General features: G+C 36.8%; 1 protein-coding gene across 4 annotated transcripts in view; it reads left to right on the forward strand.

Annotated features, from left to right (window-relative positions):
* LOC130084438 (cullin-9) overlaps window positions 1-15,803 on the forward strand; it is a 70,427-nt gene extending 54,624 nt beyond the window's left edge. For all 4 annotated transcript variants that reach the window (XM_056249878.1, XM_056249897.1, XM_056249886.1 and 1 more), the window contains 8 exons: window positions 175-339; window positions 7,882-8,045; window positions 8,343-8,436; window positions 11,732-11,806; window positions 11,897-12,007; window positions 12,108-12,225; window positions 14,552-14,685; window positions 14,796-15,803. In XM_056249878.1, the coding sequence (XP_056105853.1) occupies window positions 175-339; window positions 7,882-8,045; window positions 8,343-8,436; window positions 11,732-11,806; window positions 11,897-12,007; window positions 12,108-12,225; window positions 14,552-14,685; window positions 14,796-14,891 (957 nt within the window). In that variant the 3' untranslated portion in view covers window positions 14,892-15,803. The remainder of the gene's footprint in view (window positions 1-174; window positions 340-7,881; window positions 8,046-8,342; window positions 8,437-11,731; window positions 11,807-11,896; window positions 12,008-12,107; window positions 12,226-14,551; window positions 14,686-14,795) is intronic.
* Window positions 15,804-17,629: the final 1,826 nt, after the last annotated feature.

Raw genomic sequence — 17,629 nt, forward strand, 5'->3', positions numbered from 1 at the left:
ACACACTCTCTTTCTCACACACACTCTCTCTCACACACACTCTCTCTCACACACACTCTCACTCTCTCTCTCACACACTCTTTCTCACACACTCTCTCGCACACTCACTCACTCACTCACTCACAGTGTTGAGAGACCTGAGAATGAGTTTGTATGGTGTGTGTTCTCCTGCAGTATGAGAGTGCTCTTCTGCGAGGCTTCGTGGAGAGCTGCTCCAACCTGACCTGGTGTACCAACCCTCAGGGCTGCGACCAGATCCTGTGCAAGGAGAACATCGGCAGCGTGGGAACCTGCTCCAAGTGCTGCTGGTCTTCCTGTTTCAGCTGCAACTTCCCAGAGGTAATCTGCCTAACTAATGCTACAGTCTTTCATGAATACTGTCAAAGAGTGACTGATGTAGAGAAACTTGTTGAGAACATCCGCTGATCATATTTCAACGGAAAATAAATAAATGCATTTTGTGTAATTTAAAGTTAAGCCCTATACACTGCTGTTCAAAAGTTTGCATTTATTTGATCAAAAATACAGTAAAAACATTGATATTGTGAAATGGTATTACAATTTAAAATAACGGTTTGCTATTTTAATTTATTGTAGAATGTAATTGATTCCTCTCGTCCAGTCTTCAGTTTCACATGATCCTTCAGAAATCATTCTAATATGCTGATTTGCTGCTCTATTACTATCAAATACTATTAATATGTATATTTACTATTTATATTTATATGAAATAGTATAGACATTTATAATGTTACAAAATATTTCTGTCACTTTTGATCTATTTCATTCATCCTTGATGAATACAAGTGTTCATTTTATATATTTTTCTCCTTTTTTATTGCACTTACTCCAAACCTTTGAATGGTAGTGTATCACAGTTTCCACAAAAATATGAAGCAGCACAACTGTTTTCAACATTGATGATAATAAGAAATGTTCCTTGAGCAGCAAATCATATTATAATGATTTCTGAAGGATCATGTGACACTGAAGACTGGAGTAATGATGATGAAAATTCAGCTTTAGATCAATAAATTACATTTTAAAATATATTTAAATAGAAAACCTTAAATTCTAATACTATTTCACAGTATTACAGTTGTTACCTTATTTTTGATCAAATAACTGCAGCCTTTGTGAGCATAAAAGTTGAATTGTTCCAAACTTTTGACCATTAGTATTTTAGGACCATTAAGATGTTTTTCATTGCATTCATTGTGACAATGAAGCTTAATTACAAACTGTTTTTGATCATGGTAGTATTTGTGTTATTGCCTTTAAAGTTATGCTGATTTAAATAAGAAAACAAAATATTTTATTGTTGTTTTGTACTCTTTTTTGCAGTAATTCTTGTACTGTAATACAGTAAAAAAAAAGTACATTTTGATTGTATGGCTTTTGCTGCCTGTGTAAAAGATCACTCTCCAAATCTTTGGTTTTGATCCCTGAAGATAGACTATTATCAGAGATATAAAGCCGAGTTGGTCTGCAGAGCAACTCCAGTGTCTTTTCTTGATAATCTTGTTCAAATTATCATTGAATTTGTAATAATGAACATATCTTGTTCATTTCATCATTAACCATTGTCAAATCATTCTCAGTGCTGTTTGCTATTTCCAACACAGTATAGCCCACATGAAAAATAAAATAATAGAACATAAAATAAAACGTAAATTAACATAAACCTTAACTTTGTAAAATACTCCTTAGTCTTGTTACTACACCAAAATTGTTATAATTTGCACAAGAACTGTCCGATTTTCATAATCCCCTAATAACTTCATAAATCTCCCGGTTTGATGTCGTGCAGTGGTTTATCAGCTTCTTTTCCTTGAGCTGCTTTCACCTGAACATAAATGTTAGATAGGAGAGAAGACATTTCTTTACAACATGTCATGTTCACACACACAACTCTGTTGATGGCCTTCGTTGTTTAACCCCTTCCGTTCCCATAAATGGGTTTTCCAAACAATATCCAAAGCAAACCCTTTTTTTTTTTCTTTTTTTTTTACAAAAGTTATCATCCCCCCTTTTGATGCATGGTCCAATCCATGCATCATTTATCATAGTGGTTGAAGAAATGTTTCGGTAAACAAAGATTGCCATCAACACTAAACCAAACGCTTCTTTAATACAGCAGCCAAATTTCCTCCAAACAGACTTCTCTGTGTCTTAATTAAAAGACTGCATGCACTGTAAGGAGTCAGAGAAATCAAGGTTACTTTCAGATAACAGTGTACACTCAATCTCCTTTGGTCGTCCAGCAGCTGTTTTTGCAGCTGCGTCTGCTCTGCAATTTCCTACAGAAACAAAGTCTTTTTGTTAGTATGCGCTGCACATTTGCAAATTGAAATCCTCTCAGGTAACAAAATAGCATTCAGCAAATTTGACACTGAGTCAACATGAAGAATAGGACGACCATCTGACTTCAAATATTTTCGATGTTTCCACAATGCCCCAAAATCATGAGCTACCCCAAATGAATAACGTTGATCTGTGTAAATCGTCCTGTCAATTCCTGTCATTAGTTTACAGGCTTCTGTTAAAGCCACAAGTTCAGCTGTTTGAGCAGAGTAATTTGAGGGCAATGGCCCTGAGGTCAACACTTCAAATTCAGTCGTCACCGTGTATCCTACACAGTTTGAGCCTGTTGTGGCGAATTAGCTCAAAGAAGGGCATATATAATTAATTATGGTTATGATCAAGTATTGCATACATATTTTAAATCACCCAAAAAGGAATACATAGCCCATGTATTTATCTCTATATATAGATAATTAATTATAATCAATTATGAATATACAGATAGGCTTGATCAATTTTCAGAATAACCTTTAACAGAATTTTCACATCGAATAATCTGTTCGTCCACCGAACCAACCGTACGATCTTCTTATCAACTCTCATGAAGGATTATTCTTATAAACTCTCAAGAAAGGTTATTCTTCTGGTCATGAAGAATGACTTTTCTGTTCTATAAGATTACTAACTAAAGTACTCAACAATATAAAGCTTAAGGTCACACATTCAAGAGACTTTATGTGAGCAGCAGACAGAGACAATCAAGCGTATAATGGGTTTTAATAAATGAAACTATGAAAACATACGACTACATTTAAACAAAGAATACATATAAACAGAATAACGCAAGAAAAGAAAGAAAGAGAGAGCAGATCACAGAATGGCAAATATCACAAACAGTTAACCTTTAAGAGCAAGCAAAGAATCAAATCACCTTAAAGCAAGGGCAAACAATCCTAAACGCATCTAAATATCGATAGAAATAATACTTGCATGGTTCTTTGTTGCTGAGCAAGAATGCGTGCAGGTCCGTGAGTTTGAAGCGCTCTCTCGGTTCTTTCGTTCGCGGGTGTTTTAAAAGGTTTACTTGAAAGCAAAGTTGCCTGAAAAATGAGGAAAAGTCTGTATCACCCGGAGGATAGGGACTAGGGGTGTGCAAAGCAGCCGGTATTTGTATCTGTATTTGTATTTGTTGAGGGGGGAAAAGTATTTGTATTTGTATTTGTATTCGAGTAAAATTCCAAATAGGCGTAAAAATACTTTTTTTTGCGTTACGCTTCTAATTTACGTTATAGTGTAAGACTTACATTATATATTTATACTAAGAATACTTAGTATTCTTTAATTATATCCATTATAATAATTATGGATATGCAAAATTGGTTGATGTTTTTCCATAAATCCAGCAATGAACATGTAACAAGGAACGTCATTGAAAAGATAATAACAATATGATATAATAAAATGCTTCCACACAGAACTTGAGCAAGTTTTTTTTTGGCTGGTGGAGGACCAAGAAAGAATATTGTCGTTCTGAGACCATTTACATCTAAAATAAATAATGATAATGGCATAATAATGCAGGTAGGCCTACACCTTTTCAAAGATCAAAAAACTTTTATTTCTAAACACTATTTAACACTGAAAATGGAAAACATTTTAAATATCCACAATAAATGAACAAAACAACCAAAAACAATAAAAGCAATGGACTCTCAGACTCTGTTAACAAAAAATGCACTTGAATAAATACCAAAAACAATAAATAAAATGGATGTAAACAAAACCTGACCCTACCCTATGATAAATTATTTTTTATTAAAGCATTAACACACAAACCACTGTTAATTTAACATAAAAGCAAGCAGCTACTGCGTGCATGGTCTGGCATGACTGAATGCGCTCAAAGTGCGCTCCCTTAATAATCCCTAAAAAGCTGACAGTTCATCGCGATCTCACACATCTCTGTTATTATCAATGAATCTTTCATAATATCCACACTTTGTTTGTTATAATTAGAGGATGTACCAGCATACATAATTCAGCACTGAACAAAAAGTCCGTTTTGAGCGGTGAGGGGAGTCTATCTTAAATGCTTCTGATTGGCCAATTGCGTTCAAGAAATCAACACATATGTCTGTGATTGGCTACATCGCTCAACGCTGCAAACATGTTATGAATAGAAACTCTGGCCTGTAAATCGTTTCTATTTTGTTTTAGTTGTTCTTGTTGCTTTTCTGCAACAGATGAATACAAATCTATTAGTCTTTATATGTTTTATTCATAGATATTTCTAGTTTGCGGGAGTCCCGCGAATCGTTTTATTCTCCCGCAACCCGCACACACAGAGTGAGTGCATTACCGCCCGCGCCCGCACTTGGCCATCAGATCTAGTCCCGCGCCGCGTCAAGTTCGCTTCCCGAAAGTTATAAACTGCCTCCGGAACCCAGTTAAGGTACAAAAATCTATTCAACAAAAATAGTGATGCAGTTAAGTGTTTTTCGCTCAGCCGAGCCCTCTCTGTTGCTGTGTGGAGCAGCCTGTGTCAGTCACCTCTTCCTGAACGTCACACACTACGGGCATGCACTGCAGTGCGGTCTCACGAGGAAACGCAGCTTTTTGATATAAAGTTTTTCTTGTTCCCGAATACAAATATTTTTAAAGTATTTGTTCGAAATAAGTATTCGTAAAAAACACGTTATTTGTGCCTTTCCGAATACCGTATTCGGGTTCGGCTCCACCCCTAATAGGGACTGATCAGAAACAAGGAAGGGCAAGCAAGCTAGAACAAAAAGAAGATACTAAGAAACACAAAGGTCCAAAGACACCAAGAAAAAAAGCCAAGAAATAAGAGGTAAGAATTAATCATCAAGCCATCATCCTTGTCCTTTAAGGAAGACTTAGTCCACACCAATTTTGGGGGAAGTGACCAATAACACTCAGAAACTTTTAGCGGTAAAGAGTTTGTTTGTCTCCTTCTGACAACCATTGCATGGTTTATGATGGTTATTCCTACTCCAGTCCAACGGATGGTAAACATAGTATAATACATACTCTTTGGCGCTAAGCGTGGGATTTACATGAATGAGTCCAACAGGTCAAAAGCTCTTCTGAAGCTTAGAATGAATAAGTCATCGTGACTTCGTCCAGACGCTACACTGTTGTTTTGTCTTTGAAGGCAGAGCCGTCTACAAACAACACGTTTTCACAGTTTTCGAGCGGTGTGTCTACAAGCTCAGGTCGTTGTGTACAGATTTGGTCAATAGCAGTCAAACAACAGTGATGTTCCTCGCCATCCTCCGTTGGAAGGAGAGTAGCTGGATTCAACACTGTGCACCGCTTAACATATGGCATTTCAAGCAACAAATTGTTAAACCAACGCGAAGTTGATAAGTGCGAAGATTTCTGTTCTTGCAGAATCATAGATACGGCATGAGGGACAAACAAGGTCACATCAGAATAACCCACATATCCTCTTGAAGCCACAACGGCTTTCTCAACGAGAAACGAGGCAGGCCTGCTGCTACAGGGTCTCATTTACTAGAGAAATCGGCTACAGGTCTCAATCTGTCCCCATGGTTCTGCAACAACACAGAGGTCATAAAGCCATTTTTCTCATCCACCATCTGTACAAAAGTTTTAAATGGGACTGGAAGGCCCAAGGTTGGAGCCATACTCAACTGGGCTTTTAAAGCATTGAAAGCTTGCTCACCCTTATCAGTCCAAATGAATCTGTCTGAGGATTTTAACCCTTTTCCCACAGTCAATGCTCTCAGGGGATGCTCTACAATAGCATCATTTGCAATAAAGGTTCGACAATAGGAACACATCCCTAACAATGAGAGCATTTGTTTGTTTAGTAATTGGTTTTGGAATCCCTCTAATAGCTTGCACCCTTTTGTCAGATAGTGACTTGCTGTGTGGCGTTATGACATGACCTAAAAAGGTCACTTCCTGTTTCACAAATTGCATTTTTGACATACTGACCGACCTTGGTGATTGTTGGTGATTCACAATAACCTTCAATCTTGCAATAACACAATCTTGTATAGGGATATGCCTCTCCATTTAAATTAAATTAGTGCTGTCAAACGATTAAAATATTTAATCGCGATTAATCACATTAATGTCATAGTTAACTCACGATTAATCGCAATTAATCGCACATTTTTATCTATTCTAAATGTCTCTTGATTTCTTTTTGTCCCGTTATTTTTTCTCATTTTAATGCTCTTATCAACATGGAAAAGTGGATCGGCTTGCTTTGTGCAAATGTTTTTTATTGAAAACAACATTGGCATATACTGTTCAATTTCACACTAACATTCTCACTTGGAGCAAATAATCTCTCACACAATGTAACACTGTCCATCAATAAAAGAGTGAAAGAAATACTGACGAGGTCCTGATATTGACGAGGGGGTGGAGAATTCGCATCAGGTGTGTGTGTGTTTGTGTGTGTGCTTGGCCATCAGCAAGTGGTATTTCAGACTGGACGTGCTGCGATGATAATTGCTCAGTTCACAACGACAAAACACACAGATCACTTTGGTCTCGTCAATGGAACCATTTGGCAACTTTTTAAAAGTAAACTTTCCATTCAGAAACTTATTGGCATCCATTTCGGCGTCTCGCGCTCGTCATCCACTCAAAACGTAACGTTAACCTACTACAAGTGTGTGCGGCGTGCCTGTTGTTTTGTTTCCGGTCTAGCTAGATCCACTTGCGCTTTGGTCGACGAAGCAACAAAATGTCCTCGCGCGGCGCAAGCCATTGAAATTAATGGGTTTCATAGCGCAACGCATGCCACGTCCTGTTGCAAAAGCATGTGAAAAAAACTACAAAGTTTGCTAGGCCAAAAAGACCGTTAATCGCGCGATAAAAAAATTAACGCCGTTAAAATGGGTTTGCGTTAACGCCGTTAATAACGCGTTTAACTGACAGCCCAAATTAAATGCAAACCAAAACTGGCTATTTTTATCTACTGGCGCACTGAAAAATGCATTAGCCAAATCCACTATGGAGAACCATGATGCATTCTGTGGAATTTGGGACAGAATGGCATACGGGTTCGGCACATTTGAAGCCCTGGCTCTGATGTTTTCCATATACTCTAATCCAAGTCAATAAATGTTATGTACTCCAATATTGTTTATCAACATTTGGCCCAAACCTATATTGTGAAACACAATACCTCAGTTCATCATGTTTTCTCATATGATGGTAGCACAAAGAGGACAGGACAGTTTTTCTTAATGACAACTCAACTTATGTGAAAACATTCAATTATTTTATAGGCTTCTACACACAGTTAAATTTGACTTTAATAGTAGAATAACTTTTTAACATAAATGGCTAGATTCACATTGATTATATGATTAATATATATTAGGTTTAATAAAAAATCTTCCACAGTGAATAATGGAAATTATGAGGAGGTTACACTTACATGGGTATTGTGAGATACACCTAATAAGCTTTAAAAGTAAGCCTTGGCTTTCTGAAATAAGTGAGATAAACACCTGTGCTTGTGCTGTGTAATCTGTGCTCACGCCTCAATCTCTCTTGTTTAACCCTCAGGCGCACTACCCAGCCAGCTGCAGTCACATGTCCCAATGGATGGATGATGGAGGCTATTATGAGGGAATGAGTATGGAAGCACAGAGTAAACATCTGGCCAAACTTATATCCAAACGATGCCCCAGCTGCCAGGCTCAGATTGAGAAGAATGAGGGTTGCCTACAGTGAGTGTGCTTGCACTAATCCGTTTCAGCACTACCGCTATAGAAAGCTTAAAGATGTCTAATTGCTTTGTTTACTTTTTTGAACTAAACTGCTTTTTGTTATACCTTTTAAATGTTTTTTGTTTTGTTTATAATGAAATCGTCATATCAGAGAATTAGGGATGCACCGATATTCAGATTTTGGCCGACATATCGTGCATCCCTACAGAGAATGCGTATTTATCTAGTTTTTTTTTTAAATTGAAGAACTAGTTAACTTTAATACTGAATTTCTACCTTATATCTATCTCTACGTAGTATGACATGTGCCAAATGTAATCATGGGTTTTGCTGGAGATGTCTGAAGCCATGGAAGCCAACACATAAAGATTATTATAACTGCTCAGCCATGGTAAGTATCTTCAAAAGACTGATTGCAATATGATCTTGTCGATGTACCTGTGAAATAAGGTTGCAGATAAACCAGTCGTGTCCCTCTGAGTTTAGTTAAAATACTTAGGGCCGGGTGAAACATTATGTAAGGGATAATGTACATCCAGTCGGTGGTTGTCTCAAAATAACCCCTGAGAGGGTGATGAGGACTTAATCAGCCTGAAGGGGGTTATTCTGGATGTACATCATCCCGCTTATTACACGGGTACTTGCCACTAGGGCTGCACGATTAATCGAATTTTAATCACGATCACGATTTTGGCTTCCCACGATCAAATTCGCGTGATCGAGCGATATTTTAAATGCGTCATTCAGTTCACAGAAAGCTTTTTTTTTTGCCAATCTAGCGCACCGTAAACCAGTGTCTGATCACGTGCCTCCATGAGCCCAGGTGCGCGAGAGAGACCTACGGTCTGCGTGCGAGTGACAGTGCACGAGAGAGACCGCGAGTGTGTCTGCGTGCGAGCAACAGCGCGCGCCTACCGATTGTGTCGCGCGCGAGAGAGACTGAGTGACAGTGCGCGTGAGAGACCGAGTGTGAGCATTAGTAAATTGCATTAGTAAATTGGTACATACTACATATATATATTTACTATTTATACCATGGTCTGGGTGAATACTCGATTCTGATTGGCTGCAGGGTGTCCGTTAAAAAGTGATAGAGGACACCTAAAGTAGTTCTGGTGAAACTGCCTGTTTACCATTCGAAATTAATAAATAAATGCGCTGCCTACAACAGCTGTGTGAGTAACCATAGCAACAGACAGTCAACGTTAGTTAGATATTACATAGCCTACTACAATGAGCGACTTCGTTCGTTATTTCATCTTCAGTCTCTCACGGACTGACGGAGCCCAGTAAGCCCGCAGACTGCTCTCGCATCGATGGCCTGTCACCGACTTTATTTGACGGCTCTCCAGTCCAGCATCGGAGAGTCGACCTACAGCGGTGCTTCGGAGGCTGTGGTTAGTGTAGACTAGTGTAACACAAAGTGTTTTATGTGCAATAAAAAAATAACTATGCCTACCTTTGTGTTTCATGAAAAAAAAAATGCATTTTTGAACCTGAAGGGTTCTACAAGCTGAGCGGACTATAAATATCTCAAGTTGCTAAATAAATCGTCAGGCAAGTTATTATTTGAAAAAACTAGATTTAGCCTAATTAAAATATAAACTAATGTTTTAAAAATGTTTTATTTGGCAAGTGACCATGGTATAAGCGGGTTAATGCCCTTCGAGGTGTCCGTTGTCAGGTTTTAATGGACTTCGGCGGAGGCAACCGTCCTCCGCTGCGCGTCGGCCGGTTTACACCTCGCCGTCGTCCATTAAAACCTGACAACGGACACCTCGTCGGGCATTAACCCTTACATAAGAGGCATGGAAGTTCGATTAATGGACTCCAATAATCAGTCCTACAAACGTCTTGTTTTGACCTATTGTTTAACAAATAGAAATAATTTGAGCACATAAACTTTCACATGGAGAATTAAATAGATTAAATTTATGCAGTAAGACTTCACAACTAATCACTGACACTGTAGGCCTACCACAACATTTTACATTTATTAAGCGTCAAATAACAATGACTCTGAATTTCATCCATTAATCGAACTTCCATAGTGCAGTTCTGCCTTAAAATGTTCTCATTTGGTTACATTTTGTTATGGAATATTTGTTTTTTTATTGATTGTATATTTTGCGTGTTTTATTCACATCCATTATGCAGGTACAATGCAAGTTTATATTTTGCTTCCTAAAATAGATTTACACAATGTAAAATGTAAAATAGTGCCCTGTTGAAGTTTTGCTACATTTTCTTTATTGTTTTCTTTATTCTTTAAGGAGATGCACTGAATTTTGGTGAATAAGAGGACCTATTTTATTTAGATACACATACATTAGCAGAAATGTAGCACAATATGGATGTGAAAGCAGTTATAATTAGCCTATGTGGCAATAAAATTTGTTTTGGTTAAAATCAACAAATAATCGTGATAATTAATCGTGATCGCAATATTGATCAAAATAATCGTGATTATCATTTTGGCCCAAATCGTGCAGCCCTACTTGCCACATAAGTAAATAATTAGACACGAAATATTGATCTGAGTTGAAATATTCTATCAGGTCTTTAACACAAAGCTTTCGCGGAGAGAGCAGTTGCACCGGCAAGTTCAAACTAGACGGACATTTAAGAGATAAGGTATACAGTCATAACACTTATTACACTGCATTTTGCCACATCAATAATAATGGGGATAAGATATATTGATTTCAGATTAAACGGTTGGATTATGAGATACAAACAGGTACGAATTTAAAACGGTGTACAAAACAATAGTCACAAAATGGCATTTTTAGGATTTTTAAAAAAAGATATTTTGAAGAATTTTGGTAACCAAACTGTTTTTTTACCATTGACTTCCATTGTATGAACAAAAATAAAAATCCTCAAAATATCTTAAATCATACAGTAAATCATACAGGTTTGAAACAACATGAGGGTGAGGAAATGAGGACGGAACTAACCCTTTAATACCCATTTAAAAGCCATTAATCTCATGGCATTATTTAAGTAATTGTAATTGCAGTGTAGATGCATTCATGCCACCTCTGAGCTGCAATAAACAGTCTGTAAATACCAATTCAGATGCAACTTCAAAACAATTATGGCCATTGTATAGCCTGAAACATCTCATCTGACAGCAGATACTGAATCAGGACAACGCGCTAAACTGCGTCTGACGAAAGTCAACAGCTTTCACACACGTCTTTCAAAATAAGTCTTGCATCAGAAAAGTATTTACAATTACGTTTTCTGATGTTGTTTCTTTTTTGGCTACACGACTTCTTGCTTTAAAACCAGTGTTTCTCAATCGTTGCAAGTGAGTAAATTACAGTTAAAATAATCAATTCCCACAATTTTATTCACTAAATGAACACAGAAATAATTTGTTATATGCAATATAAATGCATAGTAAAAAAAAAAAACAGCAATATTTATCCACCTATATTTATTTAAAATGAACATGCAAATGGCCACACAAGACAAGACTATAAACATTTAGATTTCTGAAAGAGTTTTGTGCAGATTCATTAAAGACAGCTGAAACTGATTTTAAATGACTGATAGGGTTGGTAAGTTTGATTATGCAAATATTTAAGATCAGTGTCTGTGATTTTCACAAAACACTATTGTAAATATTTAGACTTCTTGCCTAAAAGTCCTCTATATCTCTTAATATGCAATCACAGGTGAGTAAAGCTGCAAGGCAAGAGAAGAAGTTCCAAGACTACAATGAGAGATGCACATTTCATAACCAAGCCAAGGTTTGTTAGAGCCATCCGTCACATTCATTACGAACTTCTGAAATTCTATACAAGTTGAGTATGTAAGTATCTGTGTATTGCTTTCTGCAGGACTTTGCAATCAACCTGGAGAACAAGGTGTTTTCTATAAATGAAGCTTTACAGATGAAGTCTTTGACGTTTGTGATAGACGCCTGTAAGATTCTTGCTCAAGCTCGAAAGGTGGGAATCTTTATGGCCTTCATGTTTTTTTTATTTTTTTTCAATCTTTTCAGTTGTTTTCTTTATCCTTATGGTTGTATTTGTGTAATCCGTCTCGTAGGTGCTGGCGTACTCGTGTGTGTACAGCTATTACAACCAGGACACTGAGAAGATGGATGTGATGGAGCAGCAGACAGAAGCTCTGGACCTTCATACTAACGCCCTGCAGATCCTGCTTGGTGAGTGTTAGGGCAAAGATCACTCTGCCAATCAGACATTCTCTATTGCTTTTGAATAATGATGGGAATTTTTGGGAAAGACAATTGTAAAAAAAAAAAAAAAAAAAAAAAAAAAAAGCATTAGTGCTGGGAAACGATTAATCGCATCCAAAATAAAGGTATTACATAATATATGTGTGTACTGTGTATAATTATTTTGTATATATAAATACTAGGGGTGTAACGATACACTTATTCGTATTGAACTGTTCGGTACGAGGCTTTCGGTATGCATTTTTGAACCGGCCCTAATGGTTGGACCATTTTTCCTGCCGACCAAAATTTCGTTATTTCAAATGTAGGCGCGTCACGCGTGGCGAGCGCGCTCATAATGTAAGAGACGCTGGCGTGACCACAACATTGCCCAACATCAAATGCCAGATGTAATGTAAGCGGAACGAAACCACTCGTTATTGTGTGGTTGATGGACCGTTTATCAGTTTGGACCAATGCAGCGCGAGCCGATCTTCATCATCAGCACTGTTACTACACAGCCAAATCCAGTAAAGAAAAAATTTGAATTGCCACTGAAGTAATAACATCGCTGCGAGATCTAGTGAGGAACATTCACATTTCTCCGTTATTAACGGATCAAACAGCGCTGACGTGGAAACCAGGAAGAAACATTGTGCCATGAATGAACTATCCAGTGTCCACAGATCAGCAACATTCACCATGGATTTACTGTAGTAACACTACTAACTGTCTGTAACCATGGGAGTTTGGAGGAATAGTAGGCTATAATGCCTTCAAGTAACATTACATCGGTTTTATTTTGACATTATGAATACAATTGCTGCCCTCAAATGTTAATCTGAACTAAAATAAACCTTTGTTTATAACTACTACAATATTACATTTCATTTTGTCCAAGGAGCTGTTTTGTTTTATAAGCTCCTAAGAAAAGTCAAGTATAGCTCCATCATTGCTCAAAGTTAAAAAATATCTTACTTTATGATGTTAGTTTTAATAAAAATATAGTAAAAAAAATTAAATCAAGGAAATTTCTCTGGCATTTCTTTCTTTTTGCTGTATCGGAAACGTACCGAACCGTGACACAAGTGTATCGTATCGAACCGAACCATGAATTTTGTGAACCGTTACACCCCTAATAAATACACATGCATGTATATATTTAAGAAATATTTGAATGTATACACTGTGTGTGTGTGTATATATATATATATATATATATATATATATATATATATATATACACACATATACATAATGTATTTTATATATAAATAACACATTTTTCTTAAATATATACATGCATATGTGTGTGTATTTATATATACAAAATAATTATACACAGTACACACACACATATATTATGTAAACACACACTTTTATTTTGGATGCGATTAATCGTTGCCCAGCACTAATTAGGATGCAACACCGACCACACACTTCTTTTCAATTGACCTCGGTTATGGAAGTGTCTTTCCATTCATATTCTTCGAAAACCTCATGAGATTTTAAGTTAATATTTCAATAATTTAATGACACATTGGTATGTTCACAGTTAATAGTGACATGACATGCAGATAAATAGTTAAAATATCGGTAACACTTTATTTTAAGGTGACGTCGTTACTGCAAGTTCTTGCTATAGTAATAACAGTAAATTATGCATAATTACAAGTAACCTAACCATAACTCTATAGTAAGTACAAGTAGTTAATTAATATTGCTCAGTACTTATTTGAGTAAGTACAATGTAACTACGTCACCTTAAAATATTTTGTAACCAAAATATCCAATCTTTTTTGATTTTGTAGCTTGACTTTAAAGTGGACTCTTGTCTCCATTTAATTCACCAAATCAAATTTAATAATTGCTATTATTATTATTTCAATTCTAATTATAAAAATGAAGACAGAAATAGATTACTGTTTGTAGTAATTGTATTATACTGTAAAATAAATTTATATTTGATAATTCTAATTTTATTTACACTATTTGTCTATTCGTGTTTCACTTTCACACGTTCAAATCCTTGAGTTTTAAATATTCAAAATGCTTTTATTTTTCCGAAACACTTATGAAATGCTGTAAACTTCTGTCCACAAAAAAATGTGGAAAATGATGCGTATGTGTAAATTAAGTAAACCCAGCGCGCGCACGCATTAAACTCAAAGCCATGCATATGCTGTGAATATAGCAGATCATATATTTATTTGAATTTTACTTTGGTTTTTCCTCAACTTGCGAACCCTGCTCTAATTCAGTTATGTTTCATGATTCTGATGCATTGTATAATAGTTTGTGGTTTTGTTTTCAGAGGAGACCCTGCTGCAATGCACCGATCTGGCTTCCTGTGTCCGGCTCCTGAAACCTGAACACCTGAACACTGGCCTAGAGCTTATCCGCCGAATTCAGGAACGCCTGGTGGCCATCCTCCAGCACTCCACTCAGGTAAATCTACTCGTACATATTCTCACTTGTGCACTTTTTATAAGCTTAAACATGAACTTGGTCAAATGTGTTGCTTTTGAAGGCCTTTAATAAACATCTCCGATTGGCAGGACTTCCGTGTGGGATATCAGTCCAAGACCGGGTCAGACCAGGAGACGGCACAGGCCTCTAATCTGGCTAACAACACAGACGCCAACAAAGAGTGAGCCTCCACACATTTACAGAGAAGAGCCACTGACGCATGCAGATTTATTTACACTTCTTTTATTATTTCAGGTCCAAATCAGGAGGCTCAGAGTCCGCTGACTCCGACAACAACAACAACGAAGACCCCGGAGACGAAGCCGAGGAGGATGACGAGTATGACGATGAATACGTCCCAGAGTGGCACGAGGATTACGACGAGGAAGACATAGATGACGACGACTTCTTTTCTGATGACGATGAATCTGAAAACTTAGAGAGGGACTTCAGCCCTTTTGACTAAATGAGAGTGATACACAATGCTTACAGAATGCCTACTAATATAAAAGTAGACACTACAAATACCACACCCATGTAAGAAAGAAAAAAGCGACTATTCCAGAGTTTTGAGTATGTTTCTCTGTAGCGTGGTCTTTGCTTCGCACTTAGCACCTACTTTGAGCCCTAGCATAAATCGGTTGTTTCACCAAAAGTATTGGTATTTCACGTTTATTTCGGTTTATGCTACAGTTTCTTCATCTTCTGAAATTGTAAGTCGTTCATGGCTGATGAGGGCACTCCACTAAGTTCAATGAAGGATCTTAATTATTGATGTTATATTTGTAGAGGTGATCATTTTTTGAAACTGTTCATAGTTTTGTTAACAAATGCAATTTTTTCGGTAAAAAAATTTAAAAAGAAGGGATTATTAAGAAAGCAGTTTTTTTTTTTTTTTATCTGGTCAAAGGTGTCGGCATTGTGTATTTAGTTTGAATACCAAAAGTCCTTGCCTTTATTCTATTTTAAATTTCTTTTTGAATGCCTTCATGTTTGACATTGAGTTGGTTGATCACCATTTGAATGATTGTAAGCATTTGAATTTGGAAAGATTTTGAGAAGAGAAAAACATCAGCATCCGTGTTTAAGGGCTGCATGTAAAATGACTAGTTTCTCAGACAAGAGTCCATGAACAAGGATGGTGCTTTAACTCCCTGCTGATCGTGTCAAGCACCGGAGCCCTACAAACTCCCAAATTTCCTTTAGCCCGTCTCGTTAAGATGCAGTAATGGCAATAAATATTTAAAAGTATTGTAGCTCGTCGCATTATTTGCTAAGCAAAACATACCTTAACCGCTTTCAGTTTTTCATCAAAAAAAATAAAAAAAAGTTTTAATTCTTTGGACATGTTTATGTTCACTTGTATAGAGATGGAGATATAAAATATCTTCCAAAGTCCAATTTTGAATTGAGATAGACCTATATATTCATATACTGTCCATCTTCTGAAATGTTTTCTCTGTTCAACTTAAAAAAGTTACTCAACTTCAGCTCACAAAATAAATGCTTTTCTTCAAAATGAGTGTAGAGGTTTATTTTTAGGGGGGGGGGGGGGGGTTTCATTGTTTTGTTGCACTCCATTTAATTGTCTTTAATGCCAGAAAGCATGCTTGCTGAAAGTCCCCTAGAACTAGCTCAGTTTTGAAACCATCTCAAGGGGACTTTTGATCCGGGGGCATTAACGCTGGATCTGTTCTAGCACTGAAACTAAGATGGAGTAAGAGGTCTGTAATACCTGGAGAAAGCTGTCCTTCAGTTTCCATTCTTCTCGATGCCTGTTGTTCTGCCGCAGGACCCTCAGAAGTGCAAGAAGTCTAACATCTTTGCCATAGGTACTCAGTTCTGCTGCAAAGTTGTTTTGAGCCAATTACCCAAACTGTAAATGTCATGTGACTAATCACTCTGGAGCCGTGGAATGCATGCGTGTCCTAGTTTGTGTACTTGTGCATTATTCTATGCTGTTTTCTAGTATAAATAGTGCGAGTAGTGTGTTGTTCACATTGAAAAATCCAAATTCCTTCAGTTTTCCAATGATGCACTTAATTAGGGTTAATTAATTAGTTGTCTTGTTTTCTTAGACAACTCAATGGCAAAATGTGCCCCAATTTACCTGAATAAAAAAAACTAAAACAAGGGCCTGTGCCAGTACCCACACTTGTGGTTTTTGCACTTGAGCACTTTTCTATTTGCATGACATATTTCCTGTATTGGGCCCAAGTATTCAAGTGGACACTCCTTAAATTAAACTTTAAAATGTCTGTTCATTCCTTATGCATCAAACGCAATTTAATTGTGGTGATTCTAGTTTAGTAAAAAGCAGTCAAAATACAAACTCGTCGCTGCAACACTAACATTTCCAACACAAGTTGTAATATCTAATTAATTTAACCTACACTGGAAAGTTTTCCTATGTCGCAAAAACAGGGCACGTAAGTTCCTGAATGTAATGAATTATGGGATATGACATACCGCTCTGAAGTAGGGATGGGTGATGTGATACCAATACGTTTTGTTACGATTTTACCAATACAGATACTGGTTAATACTTGAGTGGGTTTGTGATTTTCCAAAATAATGTCCATTTTTAGATGGAAAAAAAATCATTACACTTCAAATCACTACAAACTGGCCATTAATAACAGATTTATCACAAAAGCACAATTAAATAATGTGGTTTTTTTTCTACCTATAGGCAGAAAAGGCCATTTCCTATGGCCTCGGGATATGAAGCGGCTAGTCTACCAATGAAGACAGGCAGCAGATATAGATGAATTGTCACTCACCTGTAATGAAACCAATTAATGTCATAGTTTCAAAGTGGGACCCACTTTCTGAATGTGTCTGAAGAAATAGGGTAGCCTACAAAAATGCAGCTGACTGCATTGACTTGTCATAATTGAGTTATTAGCAATGGCTTTATGAC

The sequence above is a fragment of the Rhinichthys klamathensis genome, unplaced genomic scaffold (genome assembly GCF_029890125.1).
Source record: "Rhinichthys klamathensis goyatoka isolate OS25496 unplaced genomic scaffold, OSU_Roscu_1.1 h1tg000003l_1, whole genome shotgun sequence".
In the NCBI taxonomy this organism is placed as follows: domain Eukaryota; kingdom Metazoa; phylum Chordata; class Actinopteri; order Cypriniformes; family Leuciscidae; genus Rhinichthys; species Rhinichthys klamathensis.